Source organism: Delphinapterus leucas, chromosome 1 (genome assembly GCF_059928025.1).
Source record: "Delphinapterus leucas isolate spDelLeu-1000000601 "Yukka" chromosome 1, BTC_Dleu_Yukka2, whole genome shotgun sequence".
Taxonomy (NCBI): domain Eukaryota; kingdom Metazoa; phylum Chordata; class Mammalia; order Artiodactyla; family Monodontidae; genus Delphinapterus; species Delphinapterus leucas.
In genome coordinates this window covers 81,700,936-81,722,239 of record NC_143129.1, presented here as the reverse complement: position 1 = coordinate 81,722,239, position 21,304 = coordinate 81,700,936, and the positions used below count along the sequence as shown (strand labels likewise).

General features: G+C 55.4%; 2 protein-coding genes across 14 annotated transcripts in view; one reads left to right on the top strand and one right to left on the bottom strand.

Moving 5' to 3' along the window:
- Positions 1-1,314: 1,314 nt before the first annotated feature.
- ZNF687 (zinc finger protein 687) lies at positions 1,315-10,340 on the top strand. 4 transcript variants are annotated; one of them, XM_022564144.2, is made up of 9 exons: positions 1,315-1,486; positions 4,874-6,993; positions 7,140-7,318; positions 7,737-7,913; positions 8,008-8,170; positions 8,317-8,649; positions 8,774-8,886; positions 9,081-9,222; positions 9,366-10,340. In XM_022564144.2, exons 2-9 carry the CDS (start codon positions 4,891-4,893, stop codon positions 9,861-9,863), a joined length of 3,708 nt encoding a protein of 1,235 aa, XP_022419852.1. In that variant the 5' UTR covers positions 1,315-1,486; positions 4,874-4,890; the 3' UTR covers positions 9,864-10,340. The 4 variants fall into 4 exon arrangements, with proteins under 4 accessions (XP_022419852.1, XP_022419851.1, XP_022419853.1 ...); XM_022564143.2 differs by having other exon boundaries at positions 1,316-1,471; XM_089915612.1 differs by lacking the exon at positions 1,315-1,486 and adding an exon at positions 1,539-1,676.
- A 384-nt stretch (positions 10,341-10,724) lies between these two features.
- PI4KB (phosphatidylinositol 4-kinase beta) overlaps positions 10,725-21,304 on the bottom strand; it is a 28,673-nt gene continuing 18,093 nt past the window's right edge. For 9 of the 10 annotated variants that reach the window (XM_022564149.3, XM_089915626.1, XM_022564146.3 and 6 more), the window contains 7 exons: positions 20,380-20,489; positions 19,687-19,791; positions 19,139-19,262; positions 17,927-18,192; positions 13,058-13,190; positions 12,693-12,813; positions 10,725-11,626 (listed from right to left, as the gene is read on the bottom strand). In XM_022564149.3, coding sequence (XP_022419857.1) covers positions 11,445-11,626; positions 12,693-12,813; positions 13,058-13,190; positions 17,927-18,192; positions 19,139-19,262; positions 19,687-19,791; positions 20,380-20,489 — 1,041 coding nt within the window. In that variant the 3' untranslated portion in view covers positions 10,725-11,444. Of the gene's footprint in view, positions 11,627-12,692; positions 12,833-13,057; positions 13,191-17,926; positions 18,193-19,138; positions 19,263-19,686; positions 19,792-20,379; positions 20,490-21,304 lie in introns of all 10 variants that reach the window. The other variant, XM_089915676.1, reaches the window with a different exon arrangement.

The following is a 21,304-nucleotide window of genomic DNA, read 5'->3' as shown; positions in this document are numbered from 1 at the left end:
CGGGGAGGTTGAACGACTTGCCCGATGGAACCATGTGATAAGTGGTGGCCCCAACATTCCCATCCAGAGGTTCTGATTCACACCTCAATACAGTCGCTATTACCCACGTAAACTCTCAGGGCGCGCCAGAGTGTCCGGGGTCCAGGGGTCCTGGACAGGGTAACAGAACCACCTTAATAACAACATCCAGGTTGTCAGCGGCTGTGTGCAAGGCAGGATGTGCAGGCTTGCCGGCCGGCTAGGGTGTGCGAGAGCTGGCACGATGGATTTGCAGACGAACTCTGCAAGCGCTTGCGGATTAGAGTATCAAGGTAACTCAATTTCCTAGCATTCCCTCCCCTTCCCCCGCCTCCAGGGGGCGGGGCAACAAAGCGCGGGAAAACCGGCCTCGACTCCACCCCCTACCCCCGTGCTGGGGGCGGGGAAAGGAGAACTCTTAAATGGGTAATGGACACGGGGCGGGTTTCCCCTCCCCCATCCCCGTGCTTAGGAAGCGTTCCACAATGCCGCTTTAAGATCCCTCTGGAAATAGCCCAGGCCACGCCAGCACGCTAACGTCACCTCTTCCCTACTTCCGGTCTGCAAGCCCGTCCCAGGCTTCAGGTGCCGGTGCCTTCCACACTCCAAACCCCGCCCCCGCTACAAGCCCTCCTGCAGAGGGAGGAGCAGTGGGTGACGCCATCGCCTAGCAGCTAACCTGTGCGAGGACCCCATCCATTCAGATTATATGACGATTTAGACAGTGGGAAAACCACGAGGAAATGGTCAACCAGATGACGTGGTGCTTTCGGTGACGTCCCATTCTGTGACTGCTGCACGGCATGACTGACATTGGGGTTTAGCTTGAGAAAACACCGCAAATGGATCAACACATCCGGGCTCCACTCGGGGCCAACGCGGTTCTCCTCAACCTGCCCAACAAATAGAAGCAGAGAGTTCTCTAAATTTGCATAAGTGAACTGCAGGCTTCAGGGATCGCGGCCAATAGGGAGTGAGGGGGCGGAGACACACCTGGGATAGTCACCTCCTTCTGTAGGAAAGCAGGGAATCAGACTGGCTTCTTTTTAAACGACAGTGGCGGAGGCCAATCATTTTTGAGATGCACAGATGGGGCAGTGGGCCCCGGCGCAACCAATGGGAAGAAGCTTCTCCAGAAGGACTAGGCTTCTTGCCCAATGAGGCTGGGAAGCCTGTGCCTAGCTGTTTCCGAGCGGCAGTACTTAAGACCAACCCAGTACGGAGCTGGGCGGGGCGCAGTACTGAACGACGGGGGTATTGGCCAATGGCGAGTGCGAAAGCGGGCAGCCCAGACCTGGAACGCGAAGGGAGCTGAGGGAGGGGGAGGCTGAACGGGAGAGAAGCAGGAAGTAGCGGCGGTCGTGGGGAGGGCGGCGGCGGCAGCGGCGGCGGCGGCAGCGACTGGAGCAGGGAAGAGACCGCCGGGTCTCGGCCCGCACTGGGAGCGGAACAAGTAAGCGTGCCTGGGGTAAATACCCGCCTTTGGCCCCGCCCCCTGGGGGGGCGGGTAAATACCCCCACCCCTCCCCCACTTGGTCAACTACCCCCTCTCCGCGCCGCCCCCCGGGAAGGCTTCTACCGGGGCCCAGACGTCGCCCCCATTCCTTGGGGCACGTGGGCGAAACTCCTAGCCTGTTGAAAGCACAGCCCCTAGCAGGGTAAACGTGGAGGGGGGGTCGGGGTCCCCAACTCCTGGCGCCCCCAGCCCGAGAGGCGTCCGAAGCGCGGCCCGGAGACTGGAAGCTGCGGGATGTCGCGACCTAAAATGGTGTCCGTGTCCGGGGGTGGGGGCGGGGGAACTGGGCCAGGCCGGAGCGGAGCCTGCACCCCGACTGGGCACGGGTCAGCGTCCGGGCCCGGACGGGACCCAGGCTCGTGCCCCAGGCCGCGGCGTGCCTTCCGATTCCCCCCCAGTCTCGAGAGAGCCTCGGGAGCCCTCGGGGGGAGGAGGCTGCGCAGGGAGGGAGGGGAGGAGGTCGGAGTTGGGACGGACCCCGGCTGGAGAGCTGCGAGTCTGGCAAAAACTGTCCCCTCCCCACTACTCTCTTACCACACCTTCCCTGCTCCGGTGTAGTCTTGGGCCGGGAGGTGCTGCGCGGCAGCTCCCCGAGGGCCTGGCCTGGCCAAGGCCCGTGCTTCCCTTAGCACGCTGGTGAGAGCTAGAAAAGCGCGGCGCGCCTCAGTTTCCCCTCTGGCTTCTCCCATGTACACCCCGCCCCCTTTCCGCAACCCTGGACATGCTCCCCGCGCCGGTCCTCGGCAGATGGCAGGGGCTTAATTCCGGCCGTTGCCCAGCTTGGCGGCAGCCTAATCGCCCCCGGCCCCTCGCCCTCCTCTGCGCAGCAGGCCCCGGGCCAGGGAAAGGGACGCGGAGCCCCCACCCGACCCAGGCCAGTTCACCCTCTTCCTGTTCGGCCCCTTCCTTTGGCTTTTGGGGAAGAACAGAGGGAAGGAGGGGGGCTGGAGCCCAAGAGACAGGGCGCAGCAGCCGCAGAAAGGCCTGAGCCGTGGGGCGGGGAAGCCTTTTCGGCCTTGAGCTGTGCTGCTTGATCTACTGTCTGCTCCTGGCTCTCCGATGACCTCTAAGTCACTTGGACGCCAAAGGGGGAGTTGCTTGGGGGAGGCAAGTTTGCAGATGTTTTCTCATAGTCCCCACTGATCTGTGCTCCACCATCCCACTTTTCTGAGGGCCGGAGCGGAAGGTAGCTCTGGTCTCTCGCGGTCGGGAGGGAGCCGGCCAGGGGAGGGCCCTAGCGATCCAGCTGGGCAGAGGCAAGGGGTGGAGGGCTTTGTTTAAACCCAGATCCTGTAAATTAAGTAGAGGGGGATGAGAGGAGCACTCCCCTTTCGTTCTTCCTCTAGTTGGTACCCTCTCCCTCCACCCCCATCTTGGTCCCAGCAATGCCAGCTGCCACCTGCTGGGACTATCTCCAGTTACAGTCTAAAGGCTGGAAAGGGGTGAGAGAATTGGCCCTGGGAAATGGCTTGCCTTGAGGGCAGGGAATGTGGAGGGAAAGAGACTTTTTCAGTTGCTTCTTCCTAGGTATAGAAACACTTGTGGGGAGAAATGGGTAAGGAACACACCTGGGTCCCCCACAAGCTCTAGGCTGGCCTTCTTGTTGGTTTAGTGCCACATAAGTCTTGTGGGACCTTTTTTTTTTTTTTTTTTGTACTGGGACAAATGGGGGTTGGGTGAGACTTCCTGGGCCACTGTTGCCAAGGGAAAATGAAAAGGGTGAGGAGTGTGAGTTGGGGATAAACTGGGGTGAGGAGCTCAGAGCAGAAATGACAGGGGTGAGGGGCCTGGCTTTTCCCGGTTGAGGCAGCTGTGCTGGATAAGCTCATACCCTGGAGTTTCAGCCCTGAGAGAGCAAGATGGGGAAGGAGGGAGGGAGGGAAGGAGGAGGGGTTGGCTAGGAGGGGCCAGGCACTCTTGGGAAGGTAGGTGAGCGAGCAGCAGGTGTTTGTGACAGGAGAGGCCTAGGCTGGGGCCCTTGTGACCAGACTGCTGTTATGGTGTTCCCGTTTCTTCTCTTTGTCTCTTTCTGTTCCTGTGTCTTATTCTTTCCGTCTTGGTCTCTTGGGTAACTTCCCTGAGCCCACTTCGCCCTGTTAACCAAGCTAGATCTCCAGGTGCCAGTAATGACCCCAAGTGGCCCAGACTTGAGCTTACATGACCCCTGACTCTTGTCTCTGACCCCAGCCCTAGATTTCCAGTGCTTATTCCCTCCCAGCTTCTTTTCGGCCTGGCATATCCTTGTTGTCCTAGCTGTAATAATAAATCATACTCTGGGTTCTGGCTCTCATGTTTATGATTCATATCATGCTCAGAACAACCCTATGATATATAGATTACTTGTCCGCTCTTTCAGACAGCAAAAGTAAGGCGGTAGAGTAACTTGCTTGTACAGTAGGCCATTGATAAGGCTGGAACTAGAATCAATTCTTACATCTTGTCTTAAGTCACATGCCCCTTTGTACACATGGCCCTTCAGATCTCTGTGGACCCCCAGAAGATCCATGAAGAATATGAATGGATCCCATGCTGCCATGAATGAGCCCTTAAACTTAGAGCATCATGTACATCCTCCTCCTTAATAGTAGTATTGATTAATTGATCCTGTGCTGGGCACAGGAGGGGTTGAAGTGGTTTCAACTAAGATGCTCACTAAACTCCCTCCGTCTCTACTCCCTTATCTCTTATCTGTATTTTTTTTTAAGATTTATTTATTATTTATTTTATTTATTTTTGGCTGCGTCAGGTCTTAGTTGCGGCATGTGGGATCTTCGTTGAGGCATGTATCTTTCGTTGCAGTGTGTGGGCTTTTCTCTAGTTGTGGCACGCAGGCTCCAGGGTGCGTGGGCTCTGTAGTTGTGGTGCGCGGGTTCCAGAAAACGTGGGCTCTGCAGTTTGCGGCCTGCAGGCTCTCTAGGTGAGGCGTACAAGCTCAGTATTTGTGGCGCGCGGGCTTAGTTGCCCCCACGGCATGTGGGATCTTAGTTCCCTGACCAGGGATCAAACCCGCGTCCCCTGCGTTGGAAGGTGGATTCTTTACCACTGGACCACCAGGGAAGTCCCTTTTATCTGTATTTCTGAGAAGTCTCTTTTCCTTTGCTTTCTCTGGATTTTGGTGTCCTCCCTGGAAAGTGCATACTACATTCCTTTCAATTTTAGGGTTTGGTAAAACAGGTGCCTCCACCAGCTCTCTAGGATTTGCACTATGGTGGAGGTGTACCCAAGTCAGAGTGTGTGTGGGTTCTGAGAGCGGATGAATTTGGAGGTCTTGAGGGAGGAGGTCCAGCGTTCCTGCTTCCAGAGGTCTCAGTTTGTCTCTCTTTTTCCTGTTTTCCTCAGGTCTGGGACCTGTTGCCATGGGGGACATGAAGACCCCTGATTTTGATGACCTCCTTGCTGCCTTTGACATCCCCGACATTGATGCAAATGAAGCCATACACTCTGGGCCAGAAGAAAATGAGGGGCCAGGAGGCCCAGGGAAGCCAGAACCCATTATAGGAGGTGAATCTGGAGAAGCAACAGCAGCAGCTGCCGGGGATGGCCCTGGCTTGCCCGCCCAGGCCTCTGACCATGGCATGCCACCGCCAGACGTCTCAGCAGTCAGCGTCATCGTCAAGAACACTGTGTGTCCTGAGCAGTCGGAGTCCCTGGCTGGGAGTTCAGGAGGGGAAGGGGCCCGGGCTGGGGGAGTGACTAAGGAAGGGTCTGTGGGACCTCGTCTGATGCAAAATGGTTTTGGGGGCCCTGAGCCATCCCTTCCAGGAACCCCGCACTCTCCAGCTCCTCCCAGTGGGGGTACCTGGAAAGAAAAATCCATGGAAGGCAAAGCTCCCCTGGACCTCTTTGCTCATTTTGGGCCTGAGCCAGGGGAGCACCCTGATCCCCTTCCTCCCTCTGCGCCCTCCCCACCTCGGGAAGGGGCCATGACCCCACCTCCTTTCTCCTCTCCCTTTGAGCTGGCCGGGGAGAATGGCCCAGCCCTGCTGCCTCCTGGTTCTCCCCCACTGCTGGGGGCCTTGAAGCAGGAAAGCTGCAGCCCTCTTCATCCCCAGAGCCTCCCAGGCTCAGGCTCTAGCCCTGAGGCCACGGTTGTCCCTGCCAGTGTCTCCCCTTCCCGGGGTGCAGGGGTGTCCTTTTTCAAGAAGTCTCCAGGGCACCAGAGCCCTCTTGCCTCCCCTAAAGTGCCCAGCTGTCAGCCCCTAAAGGAAGAAGAGGATGAGGGACCAGTGGACAAGTCTCCCCCAGGAAGTCCCCAGAGTCCCTCTAGTGGAGCCGAGGCTGCAGATGAGGACAGCAATGACTCCCCTGCCTCCTCCAGCTCCTCTAGGCCCCTCAAGGTACGGATTAAGACCATTAAAACGTCCTGCGGGAATATCACAAGGACTGTAACCCGGGTCCCCTCAGACCCTGATCCCCCTGCCCCCTTGCCTGAAGGGGGCTTCCTGGCAGAGGCTAGCCTCCTCAAGCTGTCCCCCGCAACCCCGACCCCTGAGGGTCCAAAGGTGGTGAGTGTCCAGCTGGGTGATGGCACAAGGCTAAAGGGCACTGTGCTGCCCGTGGCTACCATCCAGAACGCAAGCACTGCCATGCTGATGGCAGCCAGTGTGGCCCGCAAAGCCGTGGTTCTGCCTGGAGGCACTGCCCCCAGCCCTAAGACGATGGCTAAGAATGTGCTGGGTCTGGTGCCCCAAGCGCTGCCCAAGGCTGAGGGGAGGGCAGGGCTGGGGGCCGGGGGGCAGAAGGTGAACGGTGCTTCGGTGGTGATGGTGCAGCCCTCTAAGCCGGCCACCGGGCCGGGGGCAGGGGGTGGCACGGTGATCTCACGGACCCAGTCCAGCCTGGTGGAGGCCTTCAACAAGATCCTCAACAGCAAGAACCTGCTGCCTGCCTACCGGCCAAACCTGAGTCCACCGGCTGAGGCCGGGCTGGCCCTGCCGCCCACGGGCTACCGCTGCCTCGAGTGTGGGGACGCCTTCTCGTTGGAGAAGAGCCTGGCGCGACACTATGACCGCCGGAGCATGCGCATCGAGGTCACCTGCAACCACTGTGCCCGCCGCCTAGTCTTCTTCAACAAGTGCAGCCTGCTGCTGCATGCCCGTGAGCACAAGGACAAGGGGCTCGTCATGCAGTGCTCGCACCTGGTCATGAGGCCGGTGGCCCTGGACCAGATGGTGGGGCAGCCGGACATCACGCCCCTGCTGGCTGTCCCACCTGCCCTCGGACCTCCAGCCTTGCCTGCCTTGGGCAAGGGTGACGGGGCCGTCACCTCCTCCGCCGTTACTGCAGTTGCCGCTGAGGCCCCTGTGCTGCCACTCTCAGCCGAGCCGCCTGCCGCCCCGGCCGCCTCTGCTTACACCTGCTTCCGCTGCCTGGAGTGCAAGGAGCAGTGCCGGGACAAGGCCGGCATGGCTGCCCACTTCCAGCAGCTCGGGCCCCCCGCCCCTGGCGCCACCAGCAACGTGAGTTACTTTTCCCAGCCCCTCCCTGGGACGGGGACAGCCAGATGCCATGGGGACAGGATCTAGGAAGGTGTGGGGGCTTGGTTAGGAGAAGGAATGGGGGACAGGCCACTCCTCACAGACTCACCTGGTTTTAACTCCGACAGGTGTGCCCAACTTGCCCCATGATGCTCCCCAATCGCTGCAGCTTCAGCGCCCACCAGCGCATGCATAAGAACCGACCTCCCCACGTCTGCCCTGAGTGTGGAGGCAACTTTCTCCAAGCCAATTTTCAGACCCACCTCCGGGAGGCCTGTCTGCATTTCTCTCGCCGCGTAGGATACAGGTGCCTCCCATCTCTCCTCCCCATAGTCCCTCAACGCTTTTCCTCCTGTACTTGGTGGTCTCGTGGCTCCTGGGACCAGCCTTTCAGATGGCCTCACAGAGGTGAGCCCCATCTCTCCTGTTGAATCACTCAGCCCCGGTGTGTTAGCAAACGCAGCCAGGGCGCTCTCTGCCTTCCCTTCGTTCCCCACGGAGAGGGAGCAGGCGGGGCCCCCTCCGGAGCATCAGCTCTGCCTCTCTGCCCCGCAGGCCTCCCTTGGGGAACTGGGTGCTGCAGCTCCCTCCGTCCTCCAGTTGCCCGGGTTCCACCACTGATTAACTCCTTAGAGTCCACCCAGCCCCCGTGAATGAGTGTGGGGTTGGAGGTGGCCGTGGAGATGCCCGCAGCTCACCACGGTGCCTCCTACTTACTCCCCCAGGTGCCCCAGCTGTGCAGTGGTGTTTGGGGGTGTGAACTCCATCAAGTCCCACATCCAGACGTCACACTGCGAGGTTTTCCACAAGTGCCCCATCTGCCCCATGGCCTTCAAGTCTGCACCCAGCGCCCACGCCCACCTCTACACCCAGCATCCTAGCTTCCACACGCAGCAGGCCAAGTGAGACCTGGGGAGGGAGCGTGAGGAGGGGCGGGTGGAGGGGGCTGGGCCTCGATGGGGCAGGACGTCTGCACTGTCTTCTCCACCCGCCCAGGATGATCTACAAGTGCGCCATGTGTGACACAGTCTTCACTCACAAACCCCTCCTCTCCTCGCACTTCGACCAGCACTTGCTGCCCCAGCGTGTCAGCGTCTTTAAGTGCCCATCTTGTCCTCTGCTTTTTGCCCAAAAAAGGACCATGCTGGAACATCTCAAGGTACAGGGGTCGAGGGATGGAGGCGGGGTTGCCCAGCTGTGTTGACCGGGGACCCCTCCGGAAGTGGGAGCAGGGGAGGAGCCAGGACTCTGGCAAAGCCAGGTCCTCCCCCACACCAGCCATCCCCCCTTGTCTCCCTCTCACAGAACACACATCAGTCTGGGCGCTCGGGGGAGGAGACTCCTGGGAAAGCGGCCGGGGGTGCCCTTCTGACCCCCAAGACTGAGCCTGAGGAGCTGGCTGTGTCTCGGGGAGGAGCAGCTGCCCCTACTGAGGAGTCTTCTTCATCCTCGGAAGAGGAAGAACTGCCCAGCTCCCCTGAGCCCCCTCGCCCAACCAAACGGCCCCGGCGAGAACTGGGGAGCAAAGGCGTCAAGGGCGGGGGTGGGGGCCCTGGAGGCTGGACCTGTGGCCTTTGTCACTCCTGGTTCCCTGAGCGTGATGAGTATGTGGGTCACATGAAGAAGGAGCATGGCAAGGTGAGTGGGGTGCCCCTGGGGAGCAAGATGGGCTGGAGGGGCAGCATTGGGATTGACCTGTGTGGCAGTGGAGATGGGGTGCTGCATGGAGCCTGGCTGAGACCCCCAACCCCTGCTCTCCTAGTCAGTGAAGAAGTTTCCCTGCCGCCTGTGTGAGCGCTCCTTCTGCTCCGCCCCCAGCCTGAGGCGCCACGTCAGGGTCAATCACGAGGGTATCAAGCGAGTTTACCCATGCAGGTAACCCTTACCCCCTGGCCCCCTTCCTCTTTTCTGTCCGGCAGGGTGCCCCCAACCCTGGTTCCCCAAAGTACCTTCCCACCTGCCTCTTAGGTCTGAGTGGACTGACGGTTGAGGCCTCCCTCTGCTCAAGCCACGAGCCTTGGTCTTTGGGCTGTGCCGCTGGAGCCCACCCCGCCCGCTCTCCCCTTTAGGTATTGCACAGAGGGAAAGCGCACCTTCAGCAGCCGCCTGATCCTGGAGAAACACGTCCAGGTCCGGCATGGCTTGCCGCTCGGGGCCCAGTCCCCTGGCCGGGGGAACGCCCTGGCTCGGGGCCCTGGTGCCAGAGCCCAGGTAGGCAGAGGCCCACCCTGCTGCATGAGGGCTGTGGGAGCAGGAGCCTGCGCGGTTATAGCTGAGGCCTCAGGAAGCTGGGCAGGGGTGCCAGGGACGGTGGGGGGTGACGGGAGGCCCAGTTTCTTCACTCTCTTCTCCAGGGGCCGGGACGGAAACGCCGCCAGTCCTCTGACTCTTGCAGTGAGGAGCCTGACAGCACGACACCTCCAGCCAAGTCCCCCAGGGGCGGCCCCGGGGCGGGAGGCCACGGCCCCCTGCGCTACCGGAGCAGCAGCTCAGCGGAGCAGAGCCTCATGGCGGGGTTGAGGGTGGATGGCGGTGCCCAGCAGTGCCTCGACTGCGGCTTGTGTTTCGCCTCGCCTGGCTCCCTGAGCCGGCACCGTTTCATCAGCCACAAGAAGAAACGGGGTGTGGGGAGTGCCAGTGCCCTGGGCCTGGGGGATGGGGAGGAAGAAACTGCCCCTCCTTCCAGGTCTGACCCAGAGGGGGGAGATTCACCCTTGCCAGCTTCTGGAGGCCCACTGACATGTAAGGTCTGTGGCAAGAGCTGCGACAGCCCTCTCAACCTCAAGACCCATTTCCGCACACACGGCATGGCGTTCATCAGGGCTCGGCAAGGGGGCAGTGGGGACAACTAGGGCCCAGGCCTGGACTCACTAGCCCCCTCCCTCTTCCTTGGGAGCCTGGGTCACTGCTGCTGCCTGGTCCCTGGGCTGGGGAGTGCCATTAGAATTCATGTTTTGTTCAACTCCTCTCCCGCTAACCCCCAAGGACAAGCTTTTGAGAATGGTAGTTATTTGAGGTTCCTGCCTTGGGTTTGGCCCTTGGGTCCTAGTAGAGTGGGGCCTCCATTCCTTCTTTCTGAGCCCAACACTAATTATTTTCTTGCTGCAGCCCCCCCATGTGGGACGGGGGGGTGGGAGGACGGGAAGGCCCAATGCTGGGGTGGTCAGGGGCACTCTCCTCAACCCCTGTGGGCACAGATGGCAGCCCTGGCCTTGCCCTAGTGCCCCCCTGAGACTCCCTGGCACTCAAGCCCTCCACCCCTGCAGTGCCTTTCACTTATCTTTTTTTTTTTTTTCCCCCAGAAATCCGGGGGGGGTGGGGGGAGGTTGGTGGAGACGAGTCCTGTCTGGGGGGGGGGGTCCCAGGGAGAGGAGGGGACAGGCTCTCAGGAATCCTTTATTCTTGTAGTAATAATAATACTAACAACAGTGGGGGAAATGGGAAGGAGAAAACCAGACCATTAAAACTGCTCGTGGTTTAATCCCCATTCAAGCTCCTCTTTTTATGTGACTTAGACAATGTGGACGTGTCTGGGAGGGGGTGAGTGACAAAGCTGGGAAGGCCCTTCTTCAGGGAAGTGGTATTGACTGAGACAGGCAGGGAAAAAGCAATCTTCCTCCACTTCGTTCTGTGTGGTGCCTTTTGTATCCTGGACACTGAGGCATCTGTTCACTCCCTACCCCTGAAAAAAAATACAACTCAGAAATGACACAGATGGCTAACTAAGGACTTTATTTCAAACAAAAATTAAAAATAAAAAATAAAAATTGAGAGCTATTTCCCTGGGTGTGGGGAAAGGATAAGGGCAAGGAATTCCCCACGGCTAGGCCAATACCCTCAGACTGGAGGGGCTGTGATTATTCCCTTCCTCACTCCTGGGATGGGGAACCTCAGCAAGTGCAGGACCCTATGCCAAAGCCCACCTACCAAGGGGAGCTCGGGCTAGGGGTCAGTCCCTGGGAGGTGACAGAGTTGGGCAGCAGCATGGCCAAAGGCCAACCACAGGATCAAGTCCTTAGTACCAAGAACCTACTCTTTTCTCCTTCCTGGGACCCAGGACACATTAAGAGGATGGCCTGCGGAAAGAACCTCTCGAACCCTAGTGAGGAGAAGAAAGGCCCCAGTGTCCCTCACATTTATCACTTCTGTTCTCTGGAGAGCATTGAGCCCTGGAGTCTGTCAGGTGGTAATACTGACACAGCTGGTGGGGGGTGGTAGGGAAGCCCCAGCAAGTCTGGACCCCACGGCTGGTTCTCCCAACCCCCCGGCAAGCTCTACAGTTACCACATGATCCTCTGTATTTCTTGCCTTCCATTTCCCTTGGTGGATGGCTGGGTGGGTGGGGCTTCCTGGTTTAGGGTTTCTCTGACAAGGGCCTTCTCAGGGAGGGTCCCCTGAATCCCCCACTGCTCCGGGGCCTGAGAAGGAGGATGTCACATGATGCCGTTGGTGAGGTACTGGAAGCCATCGTAGAGTTTGGTGGTGATAGACCGCATGCTGCCATCCACCATCTGCTCCACCAGCAGCTGGAGCTGCTCCTCAGTCATGCTCATGTGGAACCTCTCCTTGAGGTTGCGGATGGTACTGGAGCCATGGAAGCAAGGAAGCTGAGAACCTGGGGGCAGCAGCAAGGGAAGAGGGTCACGGATGGAAACGAGGGAGCGGCAGTGCTAACAGCCGCCACAGCCAGTGCAGAGCCGGGCTATCTAAGGTGCCCCTTCCCTCCCACCTCAGAGAGATCCCTGACAGTGTGGATGCAGTTCTGCTTGGGCAGAGAAGGGAGAATTGGCAGGAGGCCCTTCTTGAGCCCTTCTTTATCCCACAATCCTAAGCCCCTCTAGGTGAGGGCACGAGAGTAGGGGGTCAACACATCTCCCCCAATAAGGGCGGAGGGAGCAGCCTTAGGACCCAGAGGGAAGGCTGGGAAGCGTCTAGGGAATGGGCCCTGAACTGGGCACTTATCTGCTTGCAGGCCTCTGCCTATGCTACGACTGACACTCACAGATGACCTGGGCCACCGTCATCACGGGGCCAGACGGGGATGCTCCTGAGCAACAGCGACAGCCTGTGGGGTGGGGGCAGGGGTGGGGAGGAGGATACTGGCAGCTCAGACCGGGTGGACACCACAGCCTTGAGGGAATGGGGACGAGGGCCCAGGGATCCTGGACAAAAGACTAGATGGCAAGGCCGTGAGGAAACAGCAGTGAAAGTAGATAAAGATGAGAGAGGAACCCGTCTCGGCTCAGAGCAGAAGGGCTGAGTGTCGGGACAGGGAAGAGGTCTGAGGAGAGGGCAATCAGAGGTCAAAGGCCAATGACTGCAAACACCTGAGTTGGTGAAAAGCCGAGTGATGAAAGTTAAACAAGGGGTGGGGAGATGAGAAGGGACCAGGAGGCTGAAGATGGGACTGTTCTTTCCCTGAATGCACCTAGGAGGTAGTTTCTGCTGCCTCGCCCTCCCACCCCCAGGACTAGCTCTGTCAGGAATCAGGAGGAATGTGCCAAAGGTGAAACAGGGCACCGGATCAGAGCCAGAAACCCTCTGGGAGGCCCCGCCCCGAGTCTTGAGGTGTAATCAACTTTCTGGAGGTTCCATGCCCCAGGGCCCCAACGTAAGTGGGACTCGCAGGGCACTATGGGTACCGCCCTATCGCCAAACGCCTGGCTTCTCCCCAGCCCCACCTTGCTGCATGATCTCCACGATCTGCACCACCTTATCCATGTGTTTCCGAGCAGCAATCAGCCCCTGCAGCATCAGCATCTTGTAGTAGTTGAACATGTCGCCATCCAGGCCGCCCATCACCTGGGAGGAGAGGAGAGAGCTGTGTGCGCAAAGGGGCTCAGTGTCAGAACTTCCTCCCTTGGGCAAACGTGCCAAACTCCGTTACTTCCCCAACTCTTATCAAGCAGGAAGCCTCCCAGGACATCCAACCTCACCCTGACTTATTGCCATTTCTGTTCTGTTTGTCCCCATTTGGGGGGAGCCCATCAGCTCCCCATCCCACAACAGAAAGAACACAGTGAGACACCTCTCCTTCCTGACTCACGTCTACAAACTCTGTGGTCAGCTTAAAGGCTGATGTCTCAAAGCCCAGGTTTCGGGGTGAGCTGGACAGGATGAAGCCAAAGTCGATGTGGATGATGTGGCCTTCTGCGTCCAACAGGATATTCCCATTGTGTCTGAGGAGGGGGCAGAGGAGAGGAAGAGGCAGTAGTAAGTCCCACTGAGGTGGGAGCTTCAAGCTGCAACACACTGGCCACATGACACCAGGCAAGGGCCCTGCCATGTTTCCTGCTGCCTATAACTCTGGGTCCAACCTTCTAGAAGCCAAAGCTAGCAGTGAGAAGAAAGGAAATCAGAAAAGTAAACTGCTAACAAAGGCTGTGGGGTCTCATTCGCTATCATTAACAGCTTAATCAAATAGGTTAAGATTATCCAAATTTCCCAGTGACTGTGATTCTAAGCACCCAAGCCAATCCCAATCTAGCAGAGAACTGGGAAGCTAGGAAAGAAGGACTGTGCCCTCCAACCAGCCTTTACAGAGGCCAAGCACTTGGCTTAGGGGGAGGCCTCCAGTCACAACCTAAAATTACCTGTGTTCTGTTTGTAATTCCTATCGGCCCATTGCAGATCAGAAGCCCCACACCACCGGAAGGGAGCAGAGATCCCAGGCTGAGTGAAGTTTAAATGTGAAATAGTCTGGGGCTTCAGTTTTAACTATCTGGTAAAACCACTTATGTAAAAAAATTCTCAGGAGGCAATTCCTACAGGCTAGCTGCTGGAAGAGCAGTTAAAGGCAGATAAATCCTAGGTCTCTGTGATTCCCACATGAATGGCCAGTCGAAAGGGGAACAATTAACATGCAAAGCATGTGAGGCCTGGCCCATAACGGACCTCCTCAGTGTCAACAGAGGCTTTGTTAGGCTAAGAGCTCACGGTCTGAAGCCACCTTCTCTGGGGTTGGTCTGACTGGCCAAAAGACGGGACAGAGGGAGAACCCAGTCCCACCTGAGTCCTTCCCCCTCTGAGAAAGCATGACAAATTTAGCAACACACACAATCTTGAAAGCCAGAGAGTTCTAGATGTCCTAGTCCAGCCTCTCATTTTACAGGTGAGAGGTGAGAAAACAGAGGCCCTGAGAGGAAAACTGACTTACTTGTCCAAGGTCCCAGGCCAGTGAGAGGCAGTTTCTCTCTCTCCTTAAGTGGAGTTAGCTCCAGCCGCAAAGCTACGGGGGACGCATTCTGAAGCAGTTAAGGAGACCTTCAACTGCTTCCAGCTTGGGGCCCCCTTCACTGCTGCCACTTCTCTCCAGTGGATGAGTCCATTCATTACTTGACTACATCTACTCTTTTTTGAGTTATGAAAGGTTTACCAGCTGCCTGTCCCCCTCTCCCCCTTTTAAAGGATGGACTCCCATCTTCCAAATATATTAGTCTCCTAAGGAAAAGCCCAGAGGCCTGACTAGCACCTGCTTCTCTGCCTCCACTTACTCAACCCAAGGGTTCAGGCTCCAGGCTTTCTGGGCCCTGGGTTCCAAATGCTGACTCTTTAGGGACAGTCTAAAGCTTGCAACCAGATTCCTTATAAATAATGACGTTTCCCTCAGTCCTCAAATGCAAAGCCTCTGCTGGCTTTATCTGTAAGGCTGGCAGGGTGGAAGGAGCACAGGTTCTGAAAGTTCCCTGACCCTTATTTCCCTCCTGAGGAAACACCTGTCTAACAGCATTTTCATCTGGTTTCAACATAAGAATGTCAGGCCAAACAGGCCTGTGAAAAGATGCTCAACACTGCTAATTATTAGAGAAATGCAAATCAAAACCAAAATGAGGTAACACCTCATACCAGTCAGAATGGCCATCATCAAAAAGTCTACAAATAATAAATGCTGGAGAGGGTGTGGAGAAAAGGGAATGTAAACTGGTGGAGCCACTATGGAAAACAGTATGGAGGCTCCTTAAAAAACTAAAATTAGGACTTCCCTGGTGGCACAGTGGTTAAGAATCTGCCTGCCAAAGCAGGGGATACGGGTTCAATCCCTGGTCCAGGAAGATCCCACATGCCACAGAGCAACTACGCCCGTGCGCCACAACTCCTGACCCTGCACGCCACAACTACTGAGCCTGTGTGCCACAACTACTGAAGCCCGCACACCCTAGAGGCCGTGTTCCACAACAAAGAGAAGCCACCACAATGAGAAGCACGTGCACCGCAGCGAAGAGCAGCCCCCACTCGCCACAACTAGAGAAAGCCCGTGTGCAGCAAAGAAGACCCAACACAGCCAAAAATAAGTAAATAATAAAATAAAATAAAACTATAAAAAAAACCCCCTAAAATTAGAGTTATCATATGATCCAGCAATCCCCCTCCTGGGCTGTATCTGGAAAAGACAAAAACTCTAATTAGAAAAGATACATGCACTGGACTTCCCTGGTTGTGCAGTGGTTAAGAATCTGCCTGCCAATGCAGGGGACAGGGGTTCAAGCCCTAGTCCGGGAAGATCCCACATGCCGCGGAGCAAATAAGCCCATGCGCCACAACTACTGAGCCTGAGCTCTAGAGGTGGTGAGCCACAACTACTTAAACTCACATGCCTAGACCCCATGATCCACAACAAGAGAAGCCACCGCAGTGAGAAGCCCATGCACCGCAACGAAGAGTAGCCCTCGCTTGCAGCAACTAGAGAAAGCCCACGCTCAGCAACGAAGGCCCAACGCAGCCAAAAATAAATAAATAAATAAAAAGAAAAGATACATGCACCTCAATGTTCACTGCAGCATTATTTACGATGTGGTGTGTATGTGTGTATGTATGTATACACACACACACACACACACACAAACACACACACTGGAATATTACTCAGCCACAAAAAAGAATGAAATAATGCCATCTGCAGCAACAGGGATGGACCTAGAGATCATCATACTAAATGAAGTCAGTCTGAAAGACAAATATTATGTGGTATCACTTCTATGTGGAATCTAAAAAACTAATACAAATGAACTTTTTCACAAAACAGAAACAGACTCACAGACACAGAAAACAAATTTATGATTACCAAAGGGGAAGGGGGCAATAAATTAGGAGTATGGGATTAACAGATACACACTACCATACATAAAATAAACAGGGGTTTCCCTGGTGGTGCAGTGGTTAAGAATCCGCCTGCTGGGCTTCCTGGTGGTGCAGTGGTTGAGAGTCCGCCTGCCGATGCAGGGGACACAGGTTCGTGCCCTGGTCTGGGAAGATCCCACATGCTGTGGAGCGGCTGGGCCCGTGAGCCATGGCCACTGAGCCTGCGCGTCCGGAGCCTGTGCTCCGCAACAGGAGAGGCCACAACAGTGAGAGGCCCACGTACCGCAAAAAAAAAAAAAAAAAAAAAAAAAAATCCACCTGCCAATGCAGGGGATACATGTTCGAGCCCTGGTCCGGGAAGATCCCACATGCCGCGGAAGCAACTAAGCCCACGTGCCACAACTACTGAGCCTGTGCTCTAGAGCCTGCCTGCCACAACTACTGAGCCCCCGTGCCACAACTACTGAAGCCCATGCACCTAGAGCCCATGCTCTGCAGCAAGAGAAGCCACCGCATTGAGAAGCCCACACACCGCAGTGAAGAGTAGCCCCTGCTCGCTGCAACTAAAAGAAAGCCCGCACGCAGCAATGAGGACCCAATGCAGCTAAATAATAAAATAAATTAATTAAAAAAAAATAATAATAAAATAAACAACAAGGATTTACTGTATAGCACAGGGAAGTGTAGTCAATATCTTGTATAAACCTATAATGGAAAAGAATCTGAAAAAGAATATGTGTGTGTGCGTGTGTGTGTGTATACCTGAATCATTTTGCTATACACCTGAAACTAACATAATATTGCAAATCAACTATACTTCAATTAAAAAAAAAAAGAATGTTAGGCCATCATAGGCACTTAATAGATGCTAGATTTCTGATAAGCGGCTCTGTTTAGCTGATCTTAAGGTGCTGCCGTATCACTGGAAGCACAGGCCACTGAATTAGTGCTTTCCCAGGACAGCTGCCCTATGCCCTCGGAGAGGCACAACTCACAGGAGCATTCTAGGTACTGACCCTGAGTCACTGTCTGGAGACTGTCTTAAAAAGCAGAGCCTCAAGGGTGTAATTATCTTTATACGGTATGTTGTTCATCTACATGCGAAGTTGAGCTTCATAAAGGTCACATGATATCGAGAGAAATGACAGCTCTGGGCAAAACAACAGATATGTAAGAGTTTTGGAAATCATATGTTGGAACAAGGAGGAGCGTTTAGGGCTGGGAGTTTCAACTCTGTGTCCACCATGTGTCTCACATCCATCTGCTCCTTTCTGCCGTCAGTCACCACCACTGCCCTCAGGCCAGGCCTCACTACCTCTAGCTTCACTGCAAAGGCCCACTTACATCCAACCTCACCCACAGTGCCAAACGGCACATTCACTCAACACAGACTGGATCATGGCATTCCCTCTGCCTGCAGAATAAGACTCCTCAGCCTCATAATGAAGGCCCCACTAATCTGGCCTCAACTTACCTGACGTCACTGCTACTACTGTGCCATGCAGTGTGGCCCAAGCTTTAATCACCTCGAGCGGTCTCCTCTGCCTGGGACATCCTTCCCCCACAGCTTTCTCTGTCCTCATTCTCATTCGTCCTTCAAAACCCTGCTTGCTCAAACCCTTGCTCCTCCCATAAATCCTTCACTTCTTTGGCCCTTACCCTGGTACTTGTCAGTCTGCCTCCTAGCCTTAATGGCACATGAATGTGTCTGTCTCTGCTTAAAATATGTTGTTTGTTTCATCTTTACATTTTGGCAATGGAAGGTCATGACGAATAAATGAAGGGACAGAGGGAACCCTGAAGAAAAGGTTAGGACGAGGGACAGGAATTCACCTACCTGTCCTTGACTTGCAGCAGGTAGCAGACCAAGCAGTAGCCAGCACAACTCTGCACAAAATTGCGCTGGGCACTGAGGAATGCCTCAGTAGTGTAACTGCCATGCTCCTGCAGGAAGTAATCGAGCAAGGAGAGCTGTGACTGTTTCTTCACCTGGTGGATAGACACAGCATTGACCACTGGTTCAATCATGCCACTGTCGGCCGAAATCACAAGAATCTTGTATGGCTTGATCCACAGGGGTACTCGCTCCTGTTCCCAAATGGACTGTGAGGAAACACAGAGGCATTGTGACTCTCTCTAAATGGGGGTAGGAGGCTAAAATCCCCTCTGTCCCCAACCTTGGACAGTTCCCATCTTTACTGGCCTTGAATTCTAGGCCACCAAGTGAGTAAAACCCCCTGATCCCACTGAGAACCAGGAAGTTTGTGTGTGTGTGTGTGTGTGTTACGCGGGCCTCTCGCTGTTGTGGCCTCTCCCGTTGCGGAGCACAGGCTCCGGACGCGCAGGCTCAGCGGCCATGGCTCACGGGCCCAGCCGCTCCACGGCATGTGGGATCTTCTCAGACTGGGGCACGAACCCGTGTGCCCTGCATCAGCAGGCGGACTCTCAACCACTGTGCCACCAGGGAAGCCCAGAACCAGGAAGTTTTGAAAGGAAGTCCACGGTGTGACAAGACACAGGGTGGCATGTGGGAAAAGGTATCTCATAGAGAGATATCCAAAAAAGGGAGGGAGAAGAGGAAACCTTGCTGTCACCTCCCAAGCTGGGTGAGTGGGACCTATTAACCCAAGTTGAAAGAACAGGGATAAAGACCAAAAAGGATTTAGGGTCAGAGAAAGTTTCTCCAGAAAATGAAAATATTTATATAAAGAACTGATTAAACAGGTGAAGTTGCTTGTAGGCAACTAACCTGGGGGTCAGGGATTGACATCTCAGCCCACTGCAACCCACTTGCTGCAAATCAGTTGGGAGTTCCCATCAGTGATTAGAACAGGCGCCAGTCACAAAAGGGCCACAAGAGGTCGCTGTGGAGCTGCTCCCGGGGCTGTACTTCCTGGTAGGAGCACCAGCTTAGTTTAACGTAAATCTAACTTAGACCTGGGCAGGAAGATGGTCTCCAGTGGAGCTCCCTGCAGAAGGACCTGCGTGATCACCTCAGGTGGGCTGCACGTGGGCTGAGTTTCCCTTCTTTCTCCCTCCCTTCTCTTACCTGCAGTTGCTTCAACACCTGGAAGGCCAGCAGCTCCTGCCGAAGGTCATCCCCACACTTGACAATGACTGACAGGAGCCGCCAATTGGGGAGATGGCCATAGGGGGAGCCCTCTCTAATGCGCCTGTGAAGAGAAGCAAAAAGGTGTCAAAGGGTGATGCCAGGTTGAGGACAGAGACACGGCTTCTATCAAAAATCCAAATCAGGGCTTCCCTGGTGGCGCAGTGGTTGAGAGTCCGCCTGCCGATGCAGAGCACATGGGTTTGTGCCCCGGCCCGGGGAAGATCCCACATGCCGTGGAGCGGCTGGGAGCGGCTGGGCCCGTGAGCCATGGCCGCTGAGCCTGCGCGTCCGGAGCCTGTGCTCCGCAACGGGAGAGGCCACAGCAGTGAGAGGCCCGCGTATCGCAAAAAAAAAAAAAAAAAAAAAAATCCAAATCAAACTCCTCACAAGGTAAGGACTCAGACCACCGCCTGGGGGCCTGATGGATTTTGCCGGCGGGTGTTGGGCTGAGAGACAGTATGGATGGTGGACCCCACCCAACTCACCGCACTTTCTCCTGCCAGGGCTCTTTGAGAGCAACTGCAGAAGGGTCTTCTGGGTCTCGTTTGAAGGCTGTGGGGGTGTGAGCCAGCTGCTCCGAAAGGCGCCGTCTAGCAGGAAGAAACTATATCATTTGCTTGGAGGAGTTACCCCAGATCCTCATGTCCCTGTCTATGCCAGCATTTCCTGCACTGTTTCCTTGATTCTGGGCACACAGAGATAGAAACCTGGGCTGAGAGAGACTCATGGAAGGAAACACACCACTGATATCTTTTTGCTAACCTGGTGGTTTGTAATCATGTTCAATGCAGATTACCAGGCCCTGCCCATTCTCCTACCAAGATTCTGCATTCAGAACAGGTGTGGCTCCCGCATCTGCATTTCCAACAAGATCTCCTCCCTCTCCCTGGATTCTGACACGTGTGTCCTCAGACCCACTCGGGGAAACGCTGTTGTAATTCCTTCCTCTGGTGCTTTCATTCCTTTGGAGTCCTTTTAAAATGTAACTTCTTTCTGTAGTAGCCCAGTAATTTCTCAACCCACACCTTCAATGCCTCAAGTTTGGTGGCCTCAGGACATGGACAGAGTAAGGAGAGAGAAGAGGGAAAGATACAGGCTGACAGACAGGAAGGGGACAAAGAGAAAGGCAGTGCCTAAGAGAGGGATGAAAAATGACGGGCAACATGGTCTGGCCATACCGGATGTCGCCTGCTGCAATGAACACAGGCTCCTTGCTCTCCTGGCTGGTGATGCTGTCCACGGAGAACTGGGAGATGTTGTCACAGCTGTTGGTGTGCACTTCAGGGAGCTGGGGAGAGCAGGGGACTGCAGGTCAGAAGCGCTGAGCACAGGGGTTGCCTCTTTCACCTCCTCCTCAGATCACCCTGCGTGCTGCCATCTCCAAGACACGATCAGCCCTCCCTTCCAAACCCTGCTCCAAAAAGCCTCCCCTGGTTATGCACCATCCTGACCACTTGGACCCCAAACTGCCTAGGCACCCCCCCCCCACAGATCCTCTAGCAGTGTTTTTCAATGTGTCAACTACCTCCATCAGAATTACCTGGAATGCTGCTAAAACGTTGATTCCCAAATCCCACCATCAATCTGAATTAGAATTACTGGGAATGGGATCTGGAAGTCTGAATTTCTAACGAGTTCTCCAGAAGACTTCTAACACACTCAAGTTTGCAAACCACTGCCATGACCATCACAGAAAGCTGAACTTTCAGCCTTATATCGAGAGCTCCCCAAGGCCAGGGATGCATTCTCCCTTAGGGTCCAGAAAAGACCCTCTCCAGGCTAGGTTCCTCTGAGCAATTTCTTCAACCTAAGTCATTCAGTCTTATCTCCCCATCTCTCTCTAACTATAAAATATTCTACCAGACCCCAAGGTCCATATCAAGTCCCTTCTTTACTCTTTCCTTTGTACAAGTGCATTTCTCCTTAACCCCATTGATCACTTACTGCACACTGCCTTGTTGTGTATCTTATACATAGATTTTTTTCTTAAATGTCTGCATCCAGTCTCCCCATTTGGACTGTAAGCTCAAGTGGAGAGTCTGCCTTTCCACAAAGTGAAATCTGGCTGTGCTACAGCTCTAATAAAATCCTGCTCTGGATCCC